At 47.7% G+C, this 20,579-nt stretch overlaps 1 protein-coding gene across 1 annotated transcript in view; it reads left to right on the forward strand.

The window, feature by feature from the left end:
• The first annotated feature begins 961 nt into the window (after positions 1 to 961).
• Positions 962 to 20,579, forward strand: part of PPIP5K2 (diphosphoinositol pentakisphosphate kinase 2) — a 243,396-nt gene continuing 223,778 nt past the window's right edge. The window contains exon 1 of the mRNA XM_063964081.1: positions 962 to 1,515. Within this exon, the coding sequence (XP_063820151.1) occupies positions 1,360 to 1,515 (156 nt within the window). The 5' untranslated portion in view covers positions 962 to 1,359. The remainder of the gene's footprint in view (positions 1,516 to 20,579) is intronic.

Genomic DNA, 20,579 nt, shown 5'->3' on the forward strand with positions numbered 1-20,579 from the left:
ACTTAAATTGTTTTCAAAACACTCTCTTCATTGTGCCACAGAGTGTACACACACAGGTCACGCAGCAACAGCCGGACACTAGTCCCTCTAAACACTGTACACACACAGGTGACACAGCGGCAGCGTGGTTCTGGGATACGGCCAGCAGGTAAGCCCCTATCTTCACTGTGCCACTGGGTGTACACACACAGGTGACACAGCAGCAGCCGTACACTAGGAAGCTGCCAGCAGGTAAGCCCCTCTCTTTCTCTGCGCTGTACACACACAGGCGACGCAGCAACAGCCGGACACTAGCATGTGGCCAGTAGGTAAGCCTCTCTAAGCACTGTACACACACAGGTAACACAGCGCCAGCCAGACACTAGGATGTGGCCAGCAGGTAAATCCCTCTAAGCACTGTACACACACAGGTGACACAGCAGCAGCTGTACACTAAAACGTGGCCAGCAGGTAAGTCGTCCCTTTAAGCACTGTACACACACAGGTGACACAGCGGCAGCCTAGACTAGGACGTGACCAGCAGGTAAGCCCCTCTCTGTCTCAGAGCTGTACACACACAGGTGACACAACGGCAGCCTACACTAGGACGTGGCCAGCAGGTAAGCCCCTCTCAGCGCTGTACACACACAGGTGACGCAGGGGCAACCGTGCACTAGAATGCAGCCAGCAGGTAAGCCCCTCTCTCTTGGGTATACACACACAGGTGACACAGCAGCAGCTGTACACTAGGAAGCTGCCAGCAGGTAAGCCCCTCTCTTTCTCTGCGCTGTACACACACAGGTGACACTGCGGCAGCCTAGACTAGGACGCGGCCAGCAGGTACCCTCTCTGTCTCAGAGCTGTACACACACAGGTGATGCAGTGGCAGCCGGCAATGGGACGCAGCCAGCAGGTCGCGCTGTACATGCGTTCCGATATGAATGAAACGTCAGCGCAGCGCGACTTTGTCTTCGCCGCCGTCACAGTGCCGGGCGGAGTCGGACCGCCTGATAGAATCAACGTGGGGAGAGCGGCACAGAGCGCTGCTGTGAGACGGAGCAGTCAGCCTGTGTGTGATGTACAACAATGGCTGTCAGTAGTACTATGTAACGCGTGTGCCTGGCTGCAGTGCGTGTGAGCGGTCACTGAGGCTTATGTCTGTGGGGTGTACAGGAGGGGTACGCCGCTGCCTGACACCCGGTAACAGAGAGTAGTGGGACAGTGAGGAGCATCTATCACTCATGGATCCCCCCTGCCGGCTGCAGTGAGCGGCTAAGTGACGGGATTACCCCCTTGCAGCAGCAGCAGCAGCGCATCACTGCAGAGCCCGGGTCACAGCGCCGCCCGGGCACATGACGGTCCGCAGCGAGAGTTACCGCTATGTCTGTCAGCGGCACAGAGGGCGACATCCCGAGGTTCTTTGTGGGCTGTGAGGAGTCTGAGGACGGGCTGGACCCCAGCAAGGTGGAACATTTGGAAAATCTGTTCGACAACATTGATGAAGACGAAGATGATGATGATGAAGAATATGACTCTGTATGTATGGCACACGGCGCTTCCTATACTCTGATAATGCTGGCTGGGGTGGGAGATACTGTAGTCGACTAAAATGTACTTGCCCGCCCCCCATATGGCATAGTGACTGGCACACTATGAAAGCACTATTCACTATGCTGCAGCTGCTGAGGTATACAGATATTTCCTGAGTGAGTGAGGCCTTCCTCAGGTGATGCTTGGTGATTTAACACGTTCGTATTATCGTGTTCCTAGCACACCCACTACACGTCAGTGCTGCTAATGTGATATATTTCATTTTTATTGTCATTGATGTGTAGTGTGCCTCAGTGCTCTGCTGCACTGGATGGGGGGAAAACTGAGCATATACAATAAAACTAGTAGACTGCAGTCACAATGTCGCCATTCACGTTGTTGACAGAAGGAGGTCAAAATTTTATTAAGTCGATGTCCCCGATCCCATGTGTAATCGCACCGCGTATCGGGTATCATTCTTTGGGTGCCTGAGGCACCTGAAGCATAATCCCGGATAAGTGTCGGCATTGGGGAGAAAGGACGCCGGCATTGGGTCTAATAGGATAGCTTCTGGTAATCCTATTAGTAACGGTAAAGTACTGCTGCTAATAGGATACTGCCCATAAAAAGAACTCAAATATTTGGCTCTCAATACATCACGGATGTATTGGGACTAGGTTTGGCCATCGATGGGTAACATTGATGGTGTGGAACCATCAATGGTTTCACCCACTGATGGTCACTCCTGCTTTACTATTCAATAAGCCATGAGTGAATGAGAGTGCAGGGGCGGAGCTTTGTGAGAGTGTTGGTTCGGAGCTAAGCTCCATGTCCCAATGCCTTGAAAAAAATAATATTTTGGTGGCTGTTTATCATCGATGGTGGGGAACCAAATAGTTCCCCGCCATCGACAGGAAAACTATTCCACATCGGACATGGTCGATGGCTATCCCTAATTGGGGCAATGCCCAGGTCGGGTATCTGGCATTTCTCTGACGTCCTAGTGGATGCTGGGAACTCTGAAAGGACCATGGGGAATAGCGGGCTCCGAAGGAGGCTGGGTACTCTAGAAAGATTTATGACTACCTGGTGTGCACTGGCTCCTCCCACTATGACCCTCCTCCAAGCCTCAGTTAGATCTTGTGCCCGGCCGAGGTTGGATGCACACTAGGGGCTCTCCTGAGCCCTTAGAAAGAAAGTATAGATTTAGGTTTTTTATTTTCAGTGAGACCTGCTGGCAACAGGCTCACTGCAGCGAGGGACTAAGGGGAGAAGAAGCGAACTCGCCTGCTTGCAGCCGGATTGGGCTTCTTAGGCTACTGGACACCATTAGCTCCAGAGGGATCGACCGCAGGCCCAGTCCTTGGTGTTCGGTCCTGGAGCCGCGCCGCCGTCCCCCTTACAGAGCCAGAAGCAAGAAGAGGTCCGGAAAATCGGCGGCAGAAGACATCAGTCTTCACCAAGGTAGCGCACAGCACTGCAGCTGTGCGCCATTGCTCCTCATACACACTTCACACTCCGGTCACTGAGGGTGCAGGGCGCTTGGGGGGGGCGCCCTGAGCAGCAATAAAAACACCTTGGCTGGCAAAAATACCACAATATATAGCCCCAGAGGCTATATATGTGGTAAATACCCCTGCCAGAATCCAGAAAAAAGCGGGAGAATAGGCCGCGGAAAAGGGGCGGAGCTATCTCCCTCAGACACACTGGCGCCATTTTCTCTTCACAGTGCAGCTGGAAGAAAGCTCCCCAGGCTCTCCCTGTAGTTTTCAGGCTCAAAGGGTTAAAAAGAGAGGGGGGGGCACTAAATTTAGGCGCAATATTGTATATACAAGCAGCTATGGGGAAAATTCACTCAGTTATAGTGTTAATCCCCACATTATATAGCGCTCTGGTGTGTGCTGGCATACTCTCTCTCTGTCTCCCCAAAGGGCTTTGTGGGGTCCTGTCTTCAGTCAGAGCATTCCCTGTGTGTGTGCGGTGTGTCGGTACAGCTGTGTCGACATGTTTGAGGAGGAGGCTTATATAGTGACGGAGCAGATGCCGATAAATGTGATGTCGCCCCCTGTGGGGCCGACACCAGAGTGGATGGTTAGGTGAAAGGTATTAACCGACAGTGTCAACTCCTTACATAAAAGGGTGGATGACGTAACAGCTGTGGGACAGCCGGCTTCTTAGCCCGCGCCTGCCCAGGCGTCTCAAAGGCCATCAGGGGCTCAAAAACGCCCGCTCATTCAGATGGCAGACACAGATGTCGACACGGAGTCTGACTCCAGTGTCGACAAGGTTGAGACATATACACAATCCACTAGGAACATCCGTGACTTGATCCCGGCAATAAAAAATGTGTTACACATTTCTGACATTAACCTCTAAAAATGGGTTTTTATGTTTGGGGAGAAAAAGCAGGCAGTGTTTTGTTCCCACATCAGATGAATGAATGAAGTGTGTGAAAAGCGTGGGTTCCCCCTGATAAGAAACTGTTAATTTCTAAAAAGTTACTGATGGCGTACCTTTTCCCGCCAGAGGATAAGTTACGCTGGGAGATATCCCCTAGGGTGGATAAGGCGCTCACACGGTTGTCAAAATAGGTGGCACTGCCGTTTTAGGAACGGCCACTTTGAAGGTACCTGTTGATAAAAAGCAGGAGGCTATCCTGAAGTCTGTATTTACACACTCAGGTTCTAGACTGAAACCTGCAGAGCGTGCTGCTGCAGCGTGGTCGGTGACCCTGTCAAACATACTAGTTTGCTAACATGAGAACAATTTAAAGACGTCGTCTTATATATGAGGGATGCACAGAGGGATATTTTGCCGGCTGGCATCCAAAATGAATGTAATGTCCATTCTGTCAGGAGGGTATTAGAGACCTGTCACTGGACAGGTGATGCGGACTTTAAAAGGCGCATAGAGATTCTGCCTTATAAGGGTGAGGAATTATTTGGGGATGGTCTCTGGGACCTCGTATCCGCAGCAACAGCTGGGAAGAAATATTTTTACCTCAGTTTTCCTCACAGACTAAGTAAGCACTGTATTATCAGGTACAGTCCTTTCGGCTTCAGAAAAGCAAGCGGGTCAAAGGCGCTTCCTTTCTGTACAGAGACAAGGGAAGAGGGAAAAAGCTGCACCAGTCAGCCTGTTCCCAGAATCATAATTCTTCTTTCGCTTCCTCTGAGTCCATAGCATGACGCGGGGGCTCCACAGGTGTAGCCAGGTACGGTGGGGGGCCGTCTCAAAAATTTCAGCAATCAGTGGGCTCGCTCACAGGTGTGATCCCTGTTTCATTCAAGTAGTATTTCAGGGGTACAAGCTGGAATTCGAGATGTCTTCCCCCCGCCGTTTCCTCAAATATGCCTTGCCGACAACTCCCTCAGGCAGGGAGGCTGTGCTAGAGGCAATTAATAAGCTGTATTCCCAGCAGGTAATACTTAAGGTGCCCCTACTTCAACAAGGACGGGGTTACTATTCCACACAGTTTGGGGTACCAAAACCGCATGGTTCGGTGTGACCCTTTTTTATATTTAAAATCCTTGAACACATACATAAAAAAATTCAAGTTCAAGATGGAATCGCTCAGGGCGGTTATTGCAAGCCTGGACGAGGGGGATTACATGGTATCCCGGGACATCAAGGATGCTTACCTGCATGTCCCCATTTACTATTCTCGCCAGGAGTACCTCAGATTTGTGGTACAGGATTACCATTACCTAGTCCAGACTCTGCCGTTTGGACTGTACATGGCACCGAGGGTGTTACCAAGGTAATGGCCGGAATTATGATACTCCTTCGAAAAAGGGGAGTTTTTAATGATCCCGTACTTGGACAATCTCCTTATAAGGGCGAGGTCCAAGGAGCAGTTGCTAGTCGGGGTAGCACTATTTTGGAAAGTGCTACAACAGCACGGTTGGATTCTAAACAGTCCAAAGACACAGCTGTTTCCTACGACACGTCTACTGTTCCTGGGCATGGTTCTGGACACAGACCAGAAATAAGTGTTTCTCCCGGAGGAAAAAGCCAAGGAGCTGTCATCTCTAGTCAGAGACCTCCTGAAGCCAAAACAGTTATTGGTGCATCATTGCACGCGAGTCCGGGGAAAAATTATAGCTTCCTACGAAGCAATCCCATTCGGCAGGTTCCATGCAAGAACTTTTCAGGGGGACCTGTTAGACAAGTGGTCCGGATCACATCTTCAGATGCATCGGCTGATAACCCTGTCTCCAAGGACCAGGGTATCTCTACTGTAGTGGCTGCAGAGTGCCCATCTTCAAGAGGGCCGCAGGTTCGACATACAGGACTAGGTCCTAGTGACCATGGATGCCAGCCTTTGAGGCTGGGGGGCAGTCACACAGGGAAGAAGCTTCCAGGGACTTTGGTCAAGTCAGGTGACTTCCCTACATAAATATTCTGGAACTGAGGGCCATTTACAATGCCCTGAGTCAGGCAAGGCCTCTGCTTCAAAACCGGCCGGTACTGATCCAATCAGACAACATCACGGCAGTCGCCCATGTAAACCATCAGGGCGGCACAAGAAGCAGGATGGCGATGGCAGAAGCCACAAGGATTCTCCGATGGGCGGAAAATCATGTGTTAGCACTGTCAGCAGTGTTCATTCCCGGAGTGGACAACTGGGAAGCAGATCTTCTCAGCAGACACGACTTCCACCCGAGAGAGTGGGGACTTCATCCAGAAGTCTTCCAAAGGATTGTACACCATTGGGAAAGGCCACAGGTGGACATGAAGGCGTCCCGCCTCAACAAAAAGCTATAAAAGATATTGCGCCAGGTTAAGGGACCTTCAGGCGATAGCTGTGGACGCTCTGGTAACACCGTGGGTGTACCAGTCGGTTTATGTGTTCTCCCCTCTGCCTCTCATACCAAAGGTACTGAGAATAATAAGAAGGCGAGGAGTAAGAACGATACTCGTGGTTCCGGATTGGCCAAGAAGAGCCTGGTACCCAGAACTTCAAGAAATTATATCATAGGACCCATGGCCTCTGCCGCTCAGACAGGACCTGCTGCAGCAGGGGCCCTGTCTGTTCCAAGACTTACCGCGGCTACGTTTTGATGGCATGGCGGTTGAACGCCGGATCCTAAAGGAAAAGGGCATTCCGGAGGAAGTCATTCCTACGCTGATTCAAGCCAGGAAAGATGTAACTGCAAAACATTATCACCGCATATGGCGGAAATATGTTGCTTGGTGTGAGGCCACAAAAGGCCCCAACTCGATTTCTGCATTTCCTACAAGCAGGAGTGTCTATGGGCCTAAAATTAGGCTCCATTAAGATACAGGTCTCGGCTCTGTCGATTTTCTTCCAGAAAGAATTAGCTTCAGTACCTGAAGTTCAGACATTGTAAAAGGAGTGCTGCATATTCAGCCCCCGGTTGTGCCTCCAGTGGCACCTTGGGATCTCAACGTGGTGTTGAGTTTCTTAAAATCACATTGGTTTGAACCACTAAAAACCGTGGATCTAAAATATCTCACGCGGAAAGTGGTCATGTTATTGGCCTTGGCTTCGGCCAGGCGTGTATCAGAATTGGCGGCTTTGTCATATAAAAGTCCTTATCTGATTTTCCATATGGATAGGGCAGAATTGAGGACTCGTCCCCAGTTTCTCCCTAAGGTGGTATCAGTTTTTCACTTGAACCAACCTATTGTGGTGCCTGCGGCTACTAGGGACTTGGAGGATTCCAAGTTACTGGACGTAGTCAGGGCCTTGAAAAATTATGTTTCCAGGACGGCTAGAGTCAAGAAAATTGACTCGCTATTTATCCTGTATGCACCCAACAGGCTGGGTGCTCCTGCTTCTAAGCAGACTATCGCTCGCTGGATCTGTGACACGATCCAGCAGGCGCATTCTGCGGCTGGACTGCCGCATCCTAAATCAGTGAAAGCCCATTCCACAGGGAAGGTGAGCTTATCTTGGGCGGCCGCCCGAGGGGTCTCGGCTTTACAACTTTGCCGAGCTGTTACTTGGTCAGGGGCAAACACGTTTGCAAAATTCTACAAATTTGATACCCTGGCTGAGGAGGACCTTGAGTTCTCTCATTCGGTGCTGCAGAGTCATCCGCACTCTCCCGCCCGTTTGGGAGCTTTGGTATAATCCCCATGGTCCTTTCGGAGTTCCCAGCATCCACTAGGACGTCAGAGAAAATAAGATTTTACTCACCGGTAAATCTATTTCTCGTAGTCCGTAGTGGATGCTGGGCGCCCATCCCAAGTGCGGATTGTCTGCAATACTTGTAAATAGTTATTGCTAACTAAAGGGTTATTGTTGAGCCATCTGTTGAGAGGCTCAGTTGTTTTCATACTGTCAAACTGGATATAGTATCACGAGTTGTACGGTGTGATTGGTGTGGCTGGTATGAGTCTTACCCGGGATTCAAAATCCTTCCTTATTATGTCAGCTCGTCCGGGCACAGTGTCCTAACTGAGGCTTGGAGGAGGGTCATAGTGGGAGGAGCCAGTGCACACCAGGTAGTCATAAATCTTTCTAGAGTGCCCAGCCTCCTTCGGAGCCCGCTATTCCCCATGGTCCTTTCAGAGTTCCCAGCATCCACTACGGACTACGAGAAATAGATTTACCGGTGAGTAAAATCTTATTTTTTACCTTGTTTAATTTCCCTGGTTCCCTAATGGATCTCCAATCATCACTGGAAACTGGGCCACATATGTTTGGGGGCCATTAGACATACAAGGTTGATGAAATGCAGATGGTAAACCAAGGGAACGGAGGGCCTTGCTGGTTAGCATACAGTGTAGTATATTTAGGCGCCCATTTATCATCACATATTCAGTGCAATATTAGTCCCTGGGAATGCATTGCAATATGCGACTACTTCAGGTAACATGCACACGCAGGGAGAGGGGCTCCAAAAGTGGCGGTATATCAGTGATGCATTCATGGGTTACTTAGTATTTGCATTTGACCCCTGAAAATTGACATTTTTGGGGATTAAGTCACAGTTTAATGATACTGTATGTTATGGAAATGATTAGTGTTGATTCACTAATTAAATACGTGGCCCAGGCCAAAAAAAAAAAAGTTTTATTTTTTCATTTATTTAGAGTTACGTTATTTAGCTAAGTGTGAACAGACCATTTGGTTCTCAAGTTGACAATAAATGATCCTTGTGCCTGCAGCATTTTTGAATGCGGTGTTGTATCTGTCTGTGGTTTGTTCATTGTAACACAAATTTGTACCATAGCTTGTCAAACAGGCTTCAAAAAGATGTATCATTGTTTGTCACTATTGGTCACAGTCATTCCCCCAAAGCTTTATTTCCTCCCACTGTTCCTGCACTGCTGCTGTTTGTACGGGTGACTAGGGTACTACACAGTAATGCATTTAGAGCCTGATTTTGATTTAGGACACAACACGGTAATGCGTTTAGAGCAGGGGTCAGGGAACTTTTTTACTTTTTACCCCAAAATATATTTAGATACGCTGACGTTACTCCCTTGATTTGAAAGGAAGGAAATCATATATTATTGTGCATATATACTGGTTATCACTGTTTATATGGCATTTCTGAGATACTGTGTGTATGTGTGTGTGTGTGTATGTATATATATATATATATATATATATATATATATATATATATATATATATATATATATATATATATATATATATATATGTGTGTGTGTATATATATTTCTCTATCGTCCTAGTGGATGCTGGGGTTCCTGAAAGGACCATGGGGAATAGCGGCTCCGCAGGAGACAGGGCACAAAAAGTAAAGCTTTAGGATCAGGTGGTGTGCACTGGCTCCTCCCCCTATGACCCTCCTCCAAGCCAGTTAGATTTTTGTGCCCGGCCGAGAAGGGTGCAATCTAGGTGGCTCTCCTAAAGAGCTGCTTAGGAAAGTTTAGCTTAGGTTTTTTATTTTACAGTGAGTCCTGCTGGCAACAGGATCACTGCAACGAGGGACTTAGGGGAGAAGAAGTGAACTCACCTGCGTGCAGGATGGATTGGCTTCTTGGCTACTGGACATCAGCTCCAGAGGGACGATCACAGGTACAGCCTGGATGGTCACCGGAGCCTTGCCGCCGGCCCCCTTGCAGATGCTGAAGTAAGAAGAGGTCCAGAATCGGCGGCAGAAGACTCCTCAGTCTTCTAAAGGTAGCGCACAGCACTGCAGCTGTGCGCCATTTTCCTCTCAGCACACTTCACACGGCAGTCACTGAGGGTGCAGGGCGCTGGGAGGGGGGCGCCCTGGGAGGCAAATGAATACCTATTTTGGCTAAAAATACCTCACATATAGCCTCCGGAGGCTATATGGAGATATTTAACCCCTGCCAGAATCCGTTAAGAGCGGGAGACGAGGCCGCCGAAAAAGGGGCGGGGCCTATCTCCTCAGCACACAGCGCCATTTTCCCTCACAGAAAGGCTGGAGGGAAGGCTCCCAGGCTCTCCCCTGCACTGCACTACAGAAACAGGGTTAAAACAGAGAGGGGGGGCACTAATTTGGCGATATGCTTATATATATATTAAGATGCTATAAGGGAAAACACTTATATAAGGTTGTCCCTATATAATTATAGCGTTTTTGGTGTGTGCTGGCAAACTCTCCCTCTGTCTCTCCAAAGGGCTAGTGGGTCCTGTCCTCTATCAGAGCATTCCCTGTGTGTGTGCTGTGTGTCGGTACGTGTGTGTCGACAGGAGGACGATGTTGGTGAGGAGGCGGAGCAATTGCCTGTAATGGTGATGTCACTCTCTAGGGAGTCGACACCGGAATGGATGGCTTATTTAGGAAATTACGTGATAATGTCAACACGCTGCAAGGTCGGTTGACGACATGAGACGGCCGACAAACAATTAGTACGGTCCAGACGTCTCAAAAACACCGTCAAGGGTTTTAAAACGCCCGTTTACTTTAGTCGGTCGACACAGACACAGACAGGGACACTGAATCCAGTGTCGACGGTGAATAAACAAACGTATTCCTTATTAGGGCCACACGTTAAAGGCAATGAAGGAGGTGTTACGTATTTCTGATACTACAAGTACCACAAAAGAGGGTATTATGTGGGATGTGAAAAAACTACCATAGTTTTTCCTGAATCAGATAAATTAAATAAAGTGTGTGATGATGCGTGGGTTCCCCCCGATAGAAAATTATGGGCGGTATACCCTTTCCCGCCAGAAGTTAGGGCGCGTTGGGAAACACCCTTTAAGGTGGATAAGGCGCTCACACGCTTATCAAAACAAGTGGCGGTACCGTCTATAGATAGGGCCGTCCTCAAGGACCAGCTGACAAGGCTGGAAAATATAATAAAAAGTATATACACACATACTGGTGTTATACTGCGGCCAGCGATCGCCTCAGCCTGGATGTGCAGAGCTAGGGTGGCTTGGTCGGATTCCCTGACTAAAAATATTGATACCCTTGACAGGGACAGTATTTTATTGACTATAGAGCATTTCTATATATGCGAGATGCACAGAGGGATATTTGCACTCTGGCATCATGAATAAACGCGATGTCCATAACTGCCAGAAGATGTTATGGACACGACAGTGGTCAGGTGATGCAGATTCCAAACGGCACAGTATGGCCGTATACAGGAAGAGGACTTGTTTGGGGTCGGTCCATCGGACCTGGTGGTCACGGCAACTGCTGGAAAATCCACCGTTTTTTACCCTAAGTCACATCTCTGCAGAAAAAGACACCGTCTTTTCGGCCTCAGTCCTCTCGTCCCTATAAGATCATATCTGCCCAGGGATAGAGGAAAGGGAAGAAGACTGCAGCAGGCAGCCCATTCCCAGGAACAGAAGCGTTCCACCGCGTCTGACAAGTTCTCAGCATGGCGCTGAGACCGTACAGGACCCCTGGATCCTACAAGTAGTATCCCGGGGGTACAGATGGGAATGTCGAGACGTTTCCCCTTCGCAGGCTCCTGAAGTCTGCTTTACCAAGTCTCCCTCCGACAAGGAGGTAGTATGGGGAAAAATTCACAAGCTGTATTCCCAGCAGGTGATAATTAAATTACCCCTCCTACTACAGAAAAGGGGTATTATTCCACACTATATTGTGGTACTGAAGCCAGAAGGCTAGGTGAGACTTATTCTAAAAATTTGTTTTTGAACACTTACAAAGGTTCAAATTAAGATGAAGTCACTCAGAGCAGTGATAACGAACCAGGAATAAGGGGACTATATAGTGTCCCGGGACATCAGGGATGCTTACCTCTATGTCCCAAATTTGCCCTTCTCACTAAGGGTACCTCAGGTTCGTGGTGCAGAACTGTCACTATCAGTTTCAGACGCTGCCGTTTGGATTGTCCACGGCACCCTGGGGTCTTTACCAAGGTAATGGCCGAATTGATGATTCTTCTTCGAAGAAAAGGCGTCTTAATTATCCCTTACTTGGACGATCTCCTGATAGGGGCATAGTCCAGGGAACAGTTGGAGGTCGGAGTAGCACTATCTCGGATACTGCTACAATCAGCACGGGTGGATTCTAAATATTCCAAAATCGCAGCTGATCCCGACGACACGTCTGCTGTGCCTAGGGATGATTCTGGACACAGTCCAGAAAAAGGTGTTTCTCCCGGAAGAGAAAGCCAGGGAGTTATCCGAGCAAGTCAGGAACCTCCTAAAAACAGTGCATCATTGCACAAGGGTCCTGGTAAAAATGGTGGCTTCCTACGAAGCAATTCCATTCGGCAGATTTCACGTAAGAACTTTTCAGTGGGATCTGCTGGACAAATGGTCCGGATCGCATCTTCAGATGCATCAGCTGATAACCCAATATCCAAGGACAAGGGTGTCTCTCCTGTGGTGGTTATAGAGTGCTCATCTTCTAGAGGGCAGCAGATTCGGCATTCAGGATTGGATGCTGGTAACCACGGAGCCCAGCCTGAGAGGCTGGGGAGCAGTCACACAAGGAAAAAATTTCCAGGGAGTGTGATCAAGTATGGAGACTTTTCTCCACATAAATATACTGGAGCTAAGGGTAAATTTATAATGCTCTAAGCTTAGCAAGACCTCTGCTTCAAGGTCAGCCGGTATTGATCCAGTGGGAAAAACATCACGGCAGTCGCCCACGTAAACAGACAGGGCAACACAAGAAGCAGGAGGGCAATGGCAGAAACTGCAAGGACTTTTCGCTGGGCGGAAAATCATGTGATAACACTGTCAGCAGTTTTTCATCCCGGGAATGGAAACTGGGAAGCAGACTTCCTCAGCACGACCTCCACCCGGGAGAGTGGAAACTTCATTGAGAAGTTTTTTTCCACATGATTGTAAACCGTTGGGAAATACCAAAGGTGGACATGATGGCGTCCCGTCTGAACAAAAAACGGGACAGGTATTGCGCCAGGTCAAGAGACCCTCAGGCAATAGATGTGGACGTTCTGGTAACACCGTGGGTGTACCAGTCGGTGTATGTGTTCCCTCCTCTGCTTCTCATACCTAAGGTGCTGAGAATTATAAGACGTAGAGGAGTAAGAACTATACTCATGGCTCCGGATTGGCCAAGAAGGACTTGGTACCCGGAACTTCAAGAGATGCTTACAGAGGTCTTATGGCCTCTGCCGCTAAGAAGGGACTTGCTTCAGCAAGTACCATGTCTGTTCCAAGACTTACCGCAGCTGCGTTTGTCGGCATGGCGATGGAAAGCCGGATCCTAAGGGAAAAAAGGCATTCCGGAAGAGGTCATTCCTACCCTGGTCAAAGCCAGAAAGGAGGTGACCGCACAACATTATCACCACGTGTGGCGAAAATATGTTGCGTGGTGTGAGGCCAGGAAGGCCCCACAAAGAAATTTCAACTCGGTCGTTTCCTGCATTTCCTGCAAACAGGAGTGTCTATGGGCCTCAAATTGGGGTCCATTAAGGTTCAAATTCGGCCCTGTAAATTTTCTTCCAGAAAGAATTGGCTTCAGTTCCTGAAGTCCAGAAGTTTGTCAAGGGAGTATTGCATATACAAACCCCTTTTTTGTGCCTCCAGTGGCACTGTGGGATCTCAACGTAGTTCTGGGATTCCTCAAATCACATTGGTTTAAAACCAGTCAAATATGTGGATTTGAAGCATCTCACATAAAAAGTGACCATGCTCTTGGCCCTGGCCTGGACCAGGCGAGTGTCAAATTGGTGGTTTTTTCTTAAAAAAAGCCCATATCTGTTTGTCCATTCGGACAGGGCAGAGCTGCGGACTCGTCCCCAGTTCTCTCCCTAAGGTGGTGTCAGTGTTTCACCTGAACCAGCTTATTGTGGTGCCTTGCACCTACTAGGGACTTGGAGGACTCCAAGTTGCTAGGAGTTGTCAGGGCCCTGAAAATATGTTCCAGGACAGCTGGAGTCAGAAAATCTGACTCGCTGTTTATACTGTATGCACCCAACAAGTTGGGTGCGCCTGCTTCTAAGCAGGCGATTGCTCGTTGGATTTGTAACACAATTCAACTTGCACATTCTGAGGCAGGCCTGCCACAGTCTAAATCGGTTAAGGCCCATTCCACAAGGAAGGTGGGCTCATCTTGGGCGGCTGCCCGAGAGGTCTCGGCATTACAACTCTGCCGAGCAGCTACGTGGTCAGGGGAGAACACGTTTGTAAAATTCTACAAATTTGATATCCTGGCAAAAGAGGACCTGGAGTTCTCTCATTCGGTGCTGCAGAGTCATCCGCACTCTCCCGCCCGTTTGGGAGCTTTGGTATAATCCCCATGGTCCTTTCAGGAACCCCAGCATCCACTAGGACGATAGAGAAAATAAGAATTTACTTACCGATAATTCTATTTCTCGGAGTCCGTAGTGGATGCTGGGCGCCCATCCCAAGTGCGGATTATCTGCAATACTTGTACATAGTTACAAAAATCGGGTTATTATTGTTGTGAGCCATCTTTTCAGAGGCTCCGCTGTTATCATACTGTTAACTGGGTTTAGATCACAAGTTGTACGGTGTGATTGGTGTGGCTGGTATGAGTCTTACCCGGGATTCATAATTCCTCCCTTATTGTGTACGCTCGTCCGGGCACAGTACCTAACTGGCTTGGAGGAGGGTCATAGGGGGAGGAGCCAGTGCACACCACCTGATCCTAAAGCTTTACTTTTTGTGCCCTGTCTCCTGCGGAGCCGCTATTCCCCATGGTCCTTTCAGGAACCCCAGCATCCACTACGGACTCCGAGAAATAGAATTATCGGTAAGTAAATTCTTATTATATATATATATATATATATATATATATATATATATATATATATATATATATATATATATTCCACAAACACTCTCCTCCTGCGCTAATTGGTTTCAAAATAGGCTATTAGGTATAGCTATCTCTAGGATGGACTGCCTGGTTCCTCTGAGTTCCTTGGTAGGGGGAACTGAGCAAAGAAAATAGAGTATAGAAATAGAGGAAAAATGGCGCCCCAGGGGTTTACAAATACCCTTATACAAAGACTATTGCTTAACAGGATTTGCAATCAATATTTATACAGGTTTTTAAAACACATAACGGACTGTTCTTTTCATAAAAATGTATTAAAACAATTTTATAAAAACATGAAGTATATCCATCATTATTACATGTACATTATGATGTAGTTTCTCATACAGAAATCCATCAATGGGATATGGAGGAAAGAAGGCAACCTTTCTGTTGTATCTTTATTCTTCCTCATTAAATATTCGGAGATAACATCAACAAGAAATACAGTAACCCAACGCGTTTCGTCTAGTAACTAGACTTCATCAGGGGTGCATCTTAGATAATAATGTCTATCCAAGAGAGTGATAGGCCTAGATCATTGGCCGAATCTTAACAGCGTCTTAAACTCATGCTAGAAACAGTCGCTCCAGCAACTCTCCACCGGGTCGCAACAACGCTTACCTCCGGGTACTAGTGCTGTCTCGACGGGCGTCTGTGTCGGATGTTCTAGCAAGTCCAGCAGACGTTACCAGGCTGTGGCCAGAGCATGGGGAGAAGGTAAGGCATCGGTTCCACTTACTAGGGGAATTCGGACACAGCTGCACTGTATTGGAGGAGACTACAAGCAGTGGCTGACGCGCCGCCACTCTTAAGAGCTCCAGCGCTATGCTTTAGGGATCATAGGTGCCAGGACTAGGATGAGGCCGCGATCCCTGGAGTTTGTCAGCAGGGGGAGTCAGACGCTCTCCTGGTCGCCCCTCCCCCCAGTTCATGACCAGTTTCCGTGCGTCTCCCGTCCATGAACTGATGACCTCACTTCCGTCTCAGACGCTACCACGAGGGTACTCGGTCGCAGCTTAGGCTGCTGCGGTTGTGTACACTAGAGTTGCCGCTGAGACCAGGTTGCAAACAGGAGTGTCTGCATACACTCATCGTTCTCTGAGCGTCTGTGTCCGTTAATGAGCGTCTGTGTCTCTTATCAGTTACCGGAGCAGCAGTGTACACTAGTAGTGTCTGAATCCACTCAGCGTCTTTCGAGCGTATTGCTCAATCCTGGAAGTGGGGTGAGTCTCCATGTATCCCACTCTACTGAGTAAGGGTTATACAGATTCTATCTACTTGTTAGTATGAATAGTTAATGCTGGTACACAATGCATATGAGGCCTGTACAGTACTGTTGTTTTCTGCATAACATGTCTGAAAATCTTGTGATATAGCTGTTTAAAAACAGAAATGCAGTAATTGTACTCCTACATACTGGAGCAGTATTTTGTGGTTGATTATATTCTCATATGACAATGTCTAATAGTTAACATGTGACTGACTGCTAGTGTGATTGCTGACTTTTATATGTTTGTCAGTATTGTTTCTGAACCTCAATTCAGGTGCTCGGGTTGTGGTCAGATTGATATCACTTTTATATTTATATAAGTGATCTCAGTCACAGAGAGTGTAGTATATTGTATAAACAGATCATTTACCATGTCTATGAGCGGCAAAAGTGACTAGGAGACTTTATCAGGGACTTCTACACTCTTAACATGTCTATCTTGTAAAGCAGGGGTGTTAACACAGTATCTAACTTATGACGGGTGATGTGCAAACTGTTGTGCATATCAGCATGGGGTGTGTTTGCACAGACTTTGTCTACAATAGCTGACAGATTAGCACCTGTGGTTCCACACCCGGGAGTAGGATACACTATTAACCCTTACGTGCAGCTCCCTTCTTGTGGGTTAATTCCAGCAGCTTCAACAAGTAAGCAGGCTGGTGAAGCCAGGGCAGATACATCTGTTACAGACTACACAAGACGATACAACAGATGAGGATACTGTGTATTCAAATTCCCCATATGACGACCAGTCGGAGGGTTTCAGCTCAGAGGATATAGCTGATCTTACTGATGCCATGAAGGCTGTTCTGTCTCTGGAAGAATCAGCCACTGCAATAACAAAATCTAAAGCACCTGTGTTTAAACGTCCAAAAGCAGTTAGGATTGTGTTTCCAGGGTCAGAAGATCTGACGGAAATTATGGAAGAACCTTGGGCTACACCCAATAAAAAGTATAGAATTCCGAAAAAGTGGGATTCTTACTATCCTTTTCCGGCAGAGGACTGTTCTAAAAGAGAGGTTCCTCCTAAAGTAGATGCACATGTCGTGCGACTTGTGCGAAAATCTGTTTTACCATTACCCTCTACCTCATTGAATGATGTCACAGATAGAAGAGTAGATGGTTTTTTGAAAAACATTTTTTCTCTGTCAGGGGCTGTTGTAAGGCCAGCTATGGCTTCGGCCTGGATGGCAAAAGCAATGGTAGAATGGGCTGAGGAACTAGAGTGGCCTCTCTGTACCTACCAGGGAGCAGGAGTCTCATCTAGGCCATATAAAACAAGCTGCGCAGTATTTGGAAGAAGCAGCAATTGATATGGGTACGATTGCTTCTAAAGCATCAGCCTTAACGGTAGCCGCTCGTAGAGCAATTTGGCTACGTACTTGGAAAGCGGATGCAGAATCCAAGAAATCTCTGGAAGCATTGCCTTTCGCTGGTAGTATTCTGTTCGGCAAGCCCCAGTATAATAAATCAGCTAGGGGTAGGAAGCAATGGGCCAATAGACGGCCAGCTTCCAAACCAGAACAGAAGCCATCAGTTTGAGGGTGCGGACCTCCGCCTGGAGGATTCCAGGGTTGGGGGCCGACTCCTTCACTTTGCACACATATGGCAGCAGTCGACGACAGATGCTTGGGTGCAGAAGGTGGTATCTCTCGGTTATGGTTTCCCTTTTCAAGAATCTGCCTCCTCAAAGGTTTTTTTGCATCAGCCCGTCTCATATAGAGTCGAAGGCCACAGCTCTGCAAGAAGCAGTTCAGAAATTGCTTCAGTCGGGAGTGATTATCTCAGTACCCCTGACACAAAGGGGACGGTGGTTTTACTCCAACCTATTTTTGATTCAGAAGCCAAATGGGTCATTCCGACCAATTGTCAATCTCAAGCGGTTAAACGAATATGTTTGGGTTCCAAAGTTTCACATGGAGACGTTATGCTCCATAGTTTTGGCCATGGAACCAGGAGATTACATGGTATCTCTGGATGTACAGGATGCTTACCTGCATGTGCCCATAGCACGGTCCCATCAGTGTTACCTCAGGTTTGCCATCCTCCAACAATATTTTCAGTTCCAGGCTTTGCCCTTTGGGCTAGCAACAGCCCCCAGGGTATTTACCAAAATTATGGCGGTTATGGTAGCTTATCTCCGCAAGCAGGGAATAAGAATTTTTCCATATCTCGACGATCTTTTAATCCTGGCTCAATCCCAGGAGTTACTCTTGGGCCATCTCCAACAGACAATAGCTTGTCTACAGAGACACGGATGGCTCATAAATTGGGAAAAGTCGTCTCTGAGTCCATCACAACGGATGGTTCACTTGGGGGCCATATTGGATTCAAGTCTACAAAGGATAATCTTACCTGGGAAAAAGATATCCAAGGTGCAGGTAATTATTGTAATTATTGCTCAGTAATTATTGCACAGTCAGACAGTATCAGTTCATGCAGCAATGCGAGTGATGGGTCTGATGGTGTCAACATTCGACATGGTGGAATATGCACAGTTCCACTCCAGACCCCTACAGCACCTCATTCTAACCAGATGGAATGGAAGACATCAGACAATAAAAAGACAGATGATAACGCTTCCAGTAGACGTAAAAAGGTCACTAGCCTGGTGGTTACAGACGGACCATCTAGACAAGTGGAGACCCTTTTGGATAGCAGATTGGCAAGTACTGACAACGGATGTCAGTCTTCAAGGCTGGGGAGCAGTGTTCGAAAATTTCTGGTTCCAGGGAAAATGGACCACAAGGGAAAGTTGCCTTCCAATAAATCTGTTGGAAATAAGGGCCATATATATGGCTCTGGTTCAGGCAAAGAACATTCTGCAAGAAAGACCAGTCCAGATCCGTTCAGACAATGCAACAGCAGTAGCGTACCTCAACCATCAGGGAGGAACTCACAGCAAAAGATTGATGGAGGAAGTAACTCGCATACTAGGGGGTGGGCAGAACTCCATCTTCCGGCATTGTCTGCAGTGTTTGTGGCAGGAGTGCTGAACTGGGAAGCAGACTTTCTCAGTCGACACACCATTCAGGAGACCGAATGGGCGTTACACCCAGAAGTTTTTCAAACTCTAGTAAACAGATGGGGTCTGCCAGAGATAGATCTCATGGCGTCCCGTTGGAACAACAAAGTTCGGGCATACGGGTCAAGAACAAAGGATCCCGGGGCGATCCTTGTAGACGCACTGTCAGTGAGATGGGAATTTCATCTGGCATATCTGTTTCCTCCAATCTTCCTGTAACCCAGGGTGGTGAGGAAAATAAAGCAAGCAAGGGGAGCCATAATTCTAATAGCTCCAGCCTGGCCCAGAAGGCATTGGTACATAGATCTACTACGGATGTCCGTGGAAGCTCCAATTCTGCTTCCACAACGTCCAGATCTACTAACGCAGGGGCCTTGTTATCACAGCCATCTGGAACGGCTGTCTTTGACGGCGTGGCTGTTGAAACCTCTATCCTAAAAGCAAGAGGATTTTCACAACAGGTAATTCAAACCATGCTTAGAGCAAGAAAGCCTTCTTTAGCTCGCATTTTTCATCGATTATGGCAGGCCTATATTCATTGGTTTAGCGAAAGAGGTATGGATCCAAGATCTTTTAAAGTACCCAGGATTTTGGATTTCCTCCAAGCAGGAATGGATAAGGGTTTAAAGATGGCTTCCTTGACAGTTCAAGTATCAGCATTAACTGTATGGTTTCAGAAAAAGATTGCTAACCTACAGGATGTGCGTACTTTTTTTCAGGGAATGTTGCACATTCAACCACCGTTTGTTCCTCCTGCAGTACCCTGGGATTTAAATCTGGTTCTTAAAATCCTTCAGGGCTCTCCATTAGAACCACTTAAGAGCGCAGATCTTAAATGGTTGATGGCTAAAGTTCTCTCTCTACTGACGAGGGCGTCGGCTAGAAGAGTGTCAGATTTAGGAGCGCTGTCGTGTAAGTCTCCTTTTCTGATCTTTTATCCAGATAAAGCAGTTCTCAGAACTAGATCTGGTTATCTTCCGAAGGTGGTCTCAAAGTTTCACCTGAACGAAGAAATTGTAGTCCCGGTTTTTCTGCGGGAGAAGCGTCTCTGGACGTAGTCCGTGCATTAAGAATTTACTTAGATCGTACTAGTGCCATCAGAAAGACAGATTCTCTCTTCATTCTCTACGGATTTCACAAAAGAGGATGGCCTGCTACTAAACAGACGCTAGCAAGATAGCTTCCAATGACGATTTCAGAAGCATATTCTCATGCTGATCTCCCTGCTTCGGCTAATGTCTCTGCGCACCCTACACGTAAGGTAGGTCCTTCATGGGCAGCACAACATGGTGCTTCAGCAGAGCAGATATGTAAGGCAGCCACATGGGGTCTTCCATTAACACATTCATTAGACATTATGCCTTGCATACTTTTGCCTCTAATGATGCGGAATTCGGGTGAAAGGTTCTCCTGGCTAATCAGGAGCGTCTCCACCACTAATAATGGCTTTGGGAAATACCAATGTTATCCTGTGGACCCAGCCGGAGAAATATACCGTTATGGTAATAACTTACCGTTGATAACGGAATTTCTCCTATGTCCACAGGTATCCACAGGGATC

This window comes from Pseudophryne corroboree, chromosome 1 (assembly GCF_028390025.1).
Source record: "Pseudophryne corroboree isolate aPseCor3 chromosome 1, aPseCor3.hap2, whole genome shotgun sequence".
NCBI classification, from domain to species: Eukaryota; Metazoa; Chordata; class Amphibia; order Anura; family Myobatrachidae; genus Pseudophryne; species Pseudophryne corroboree.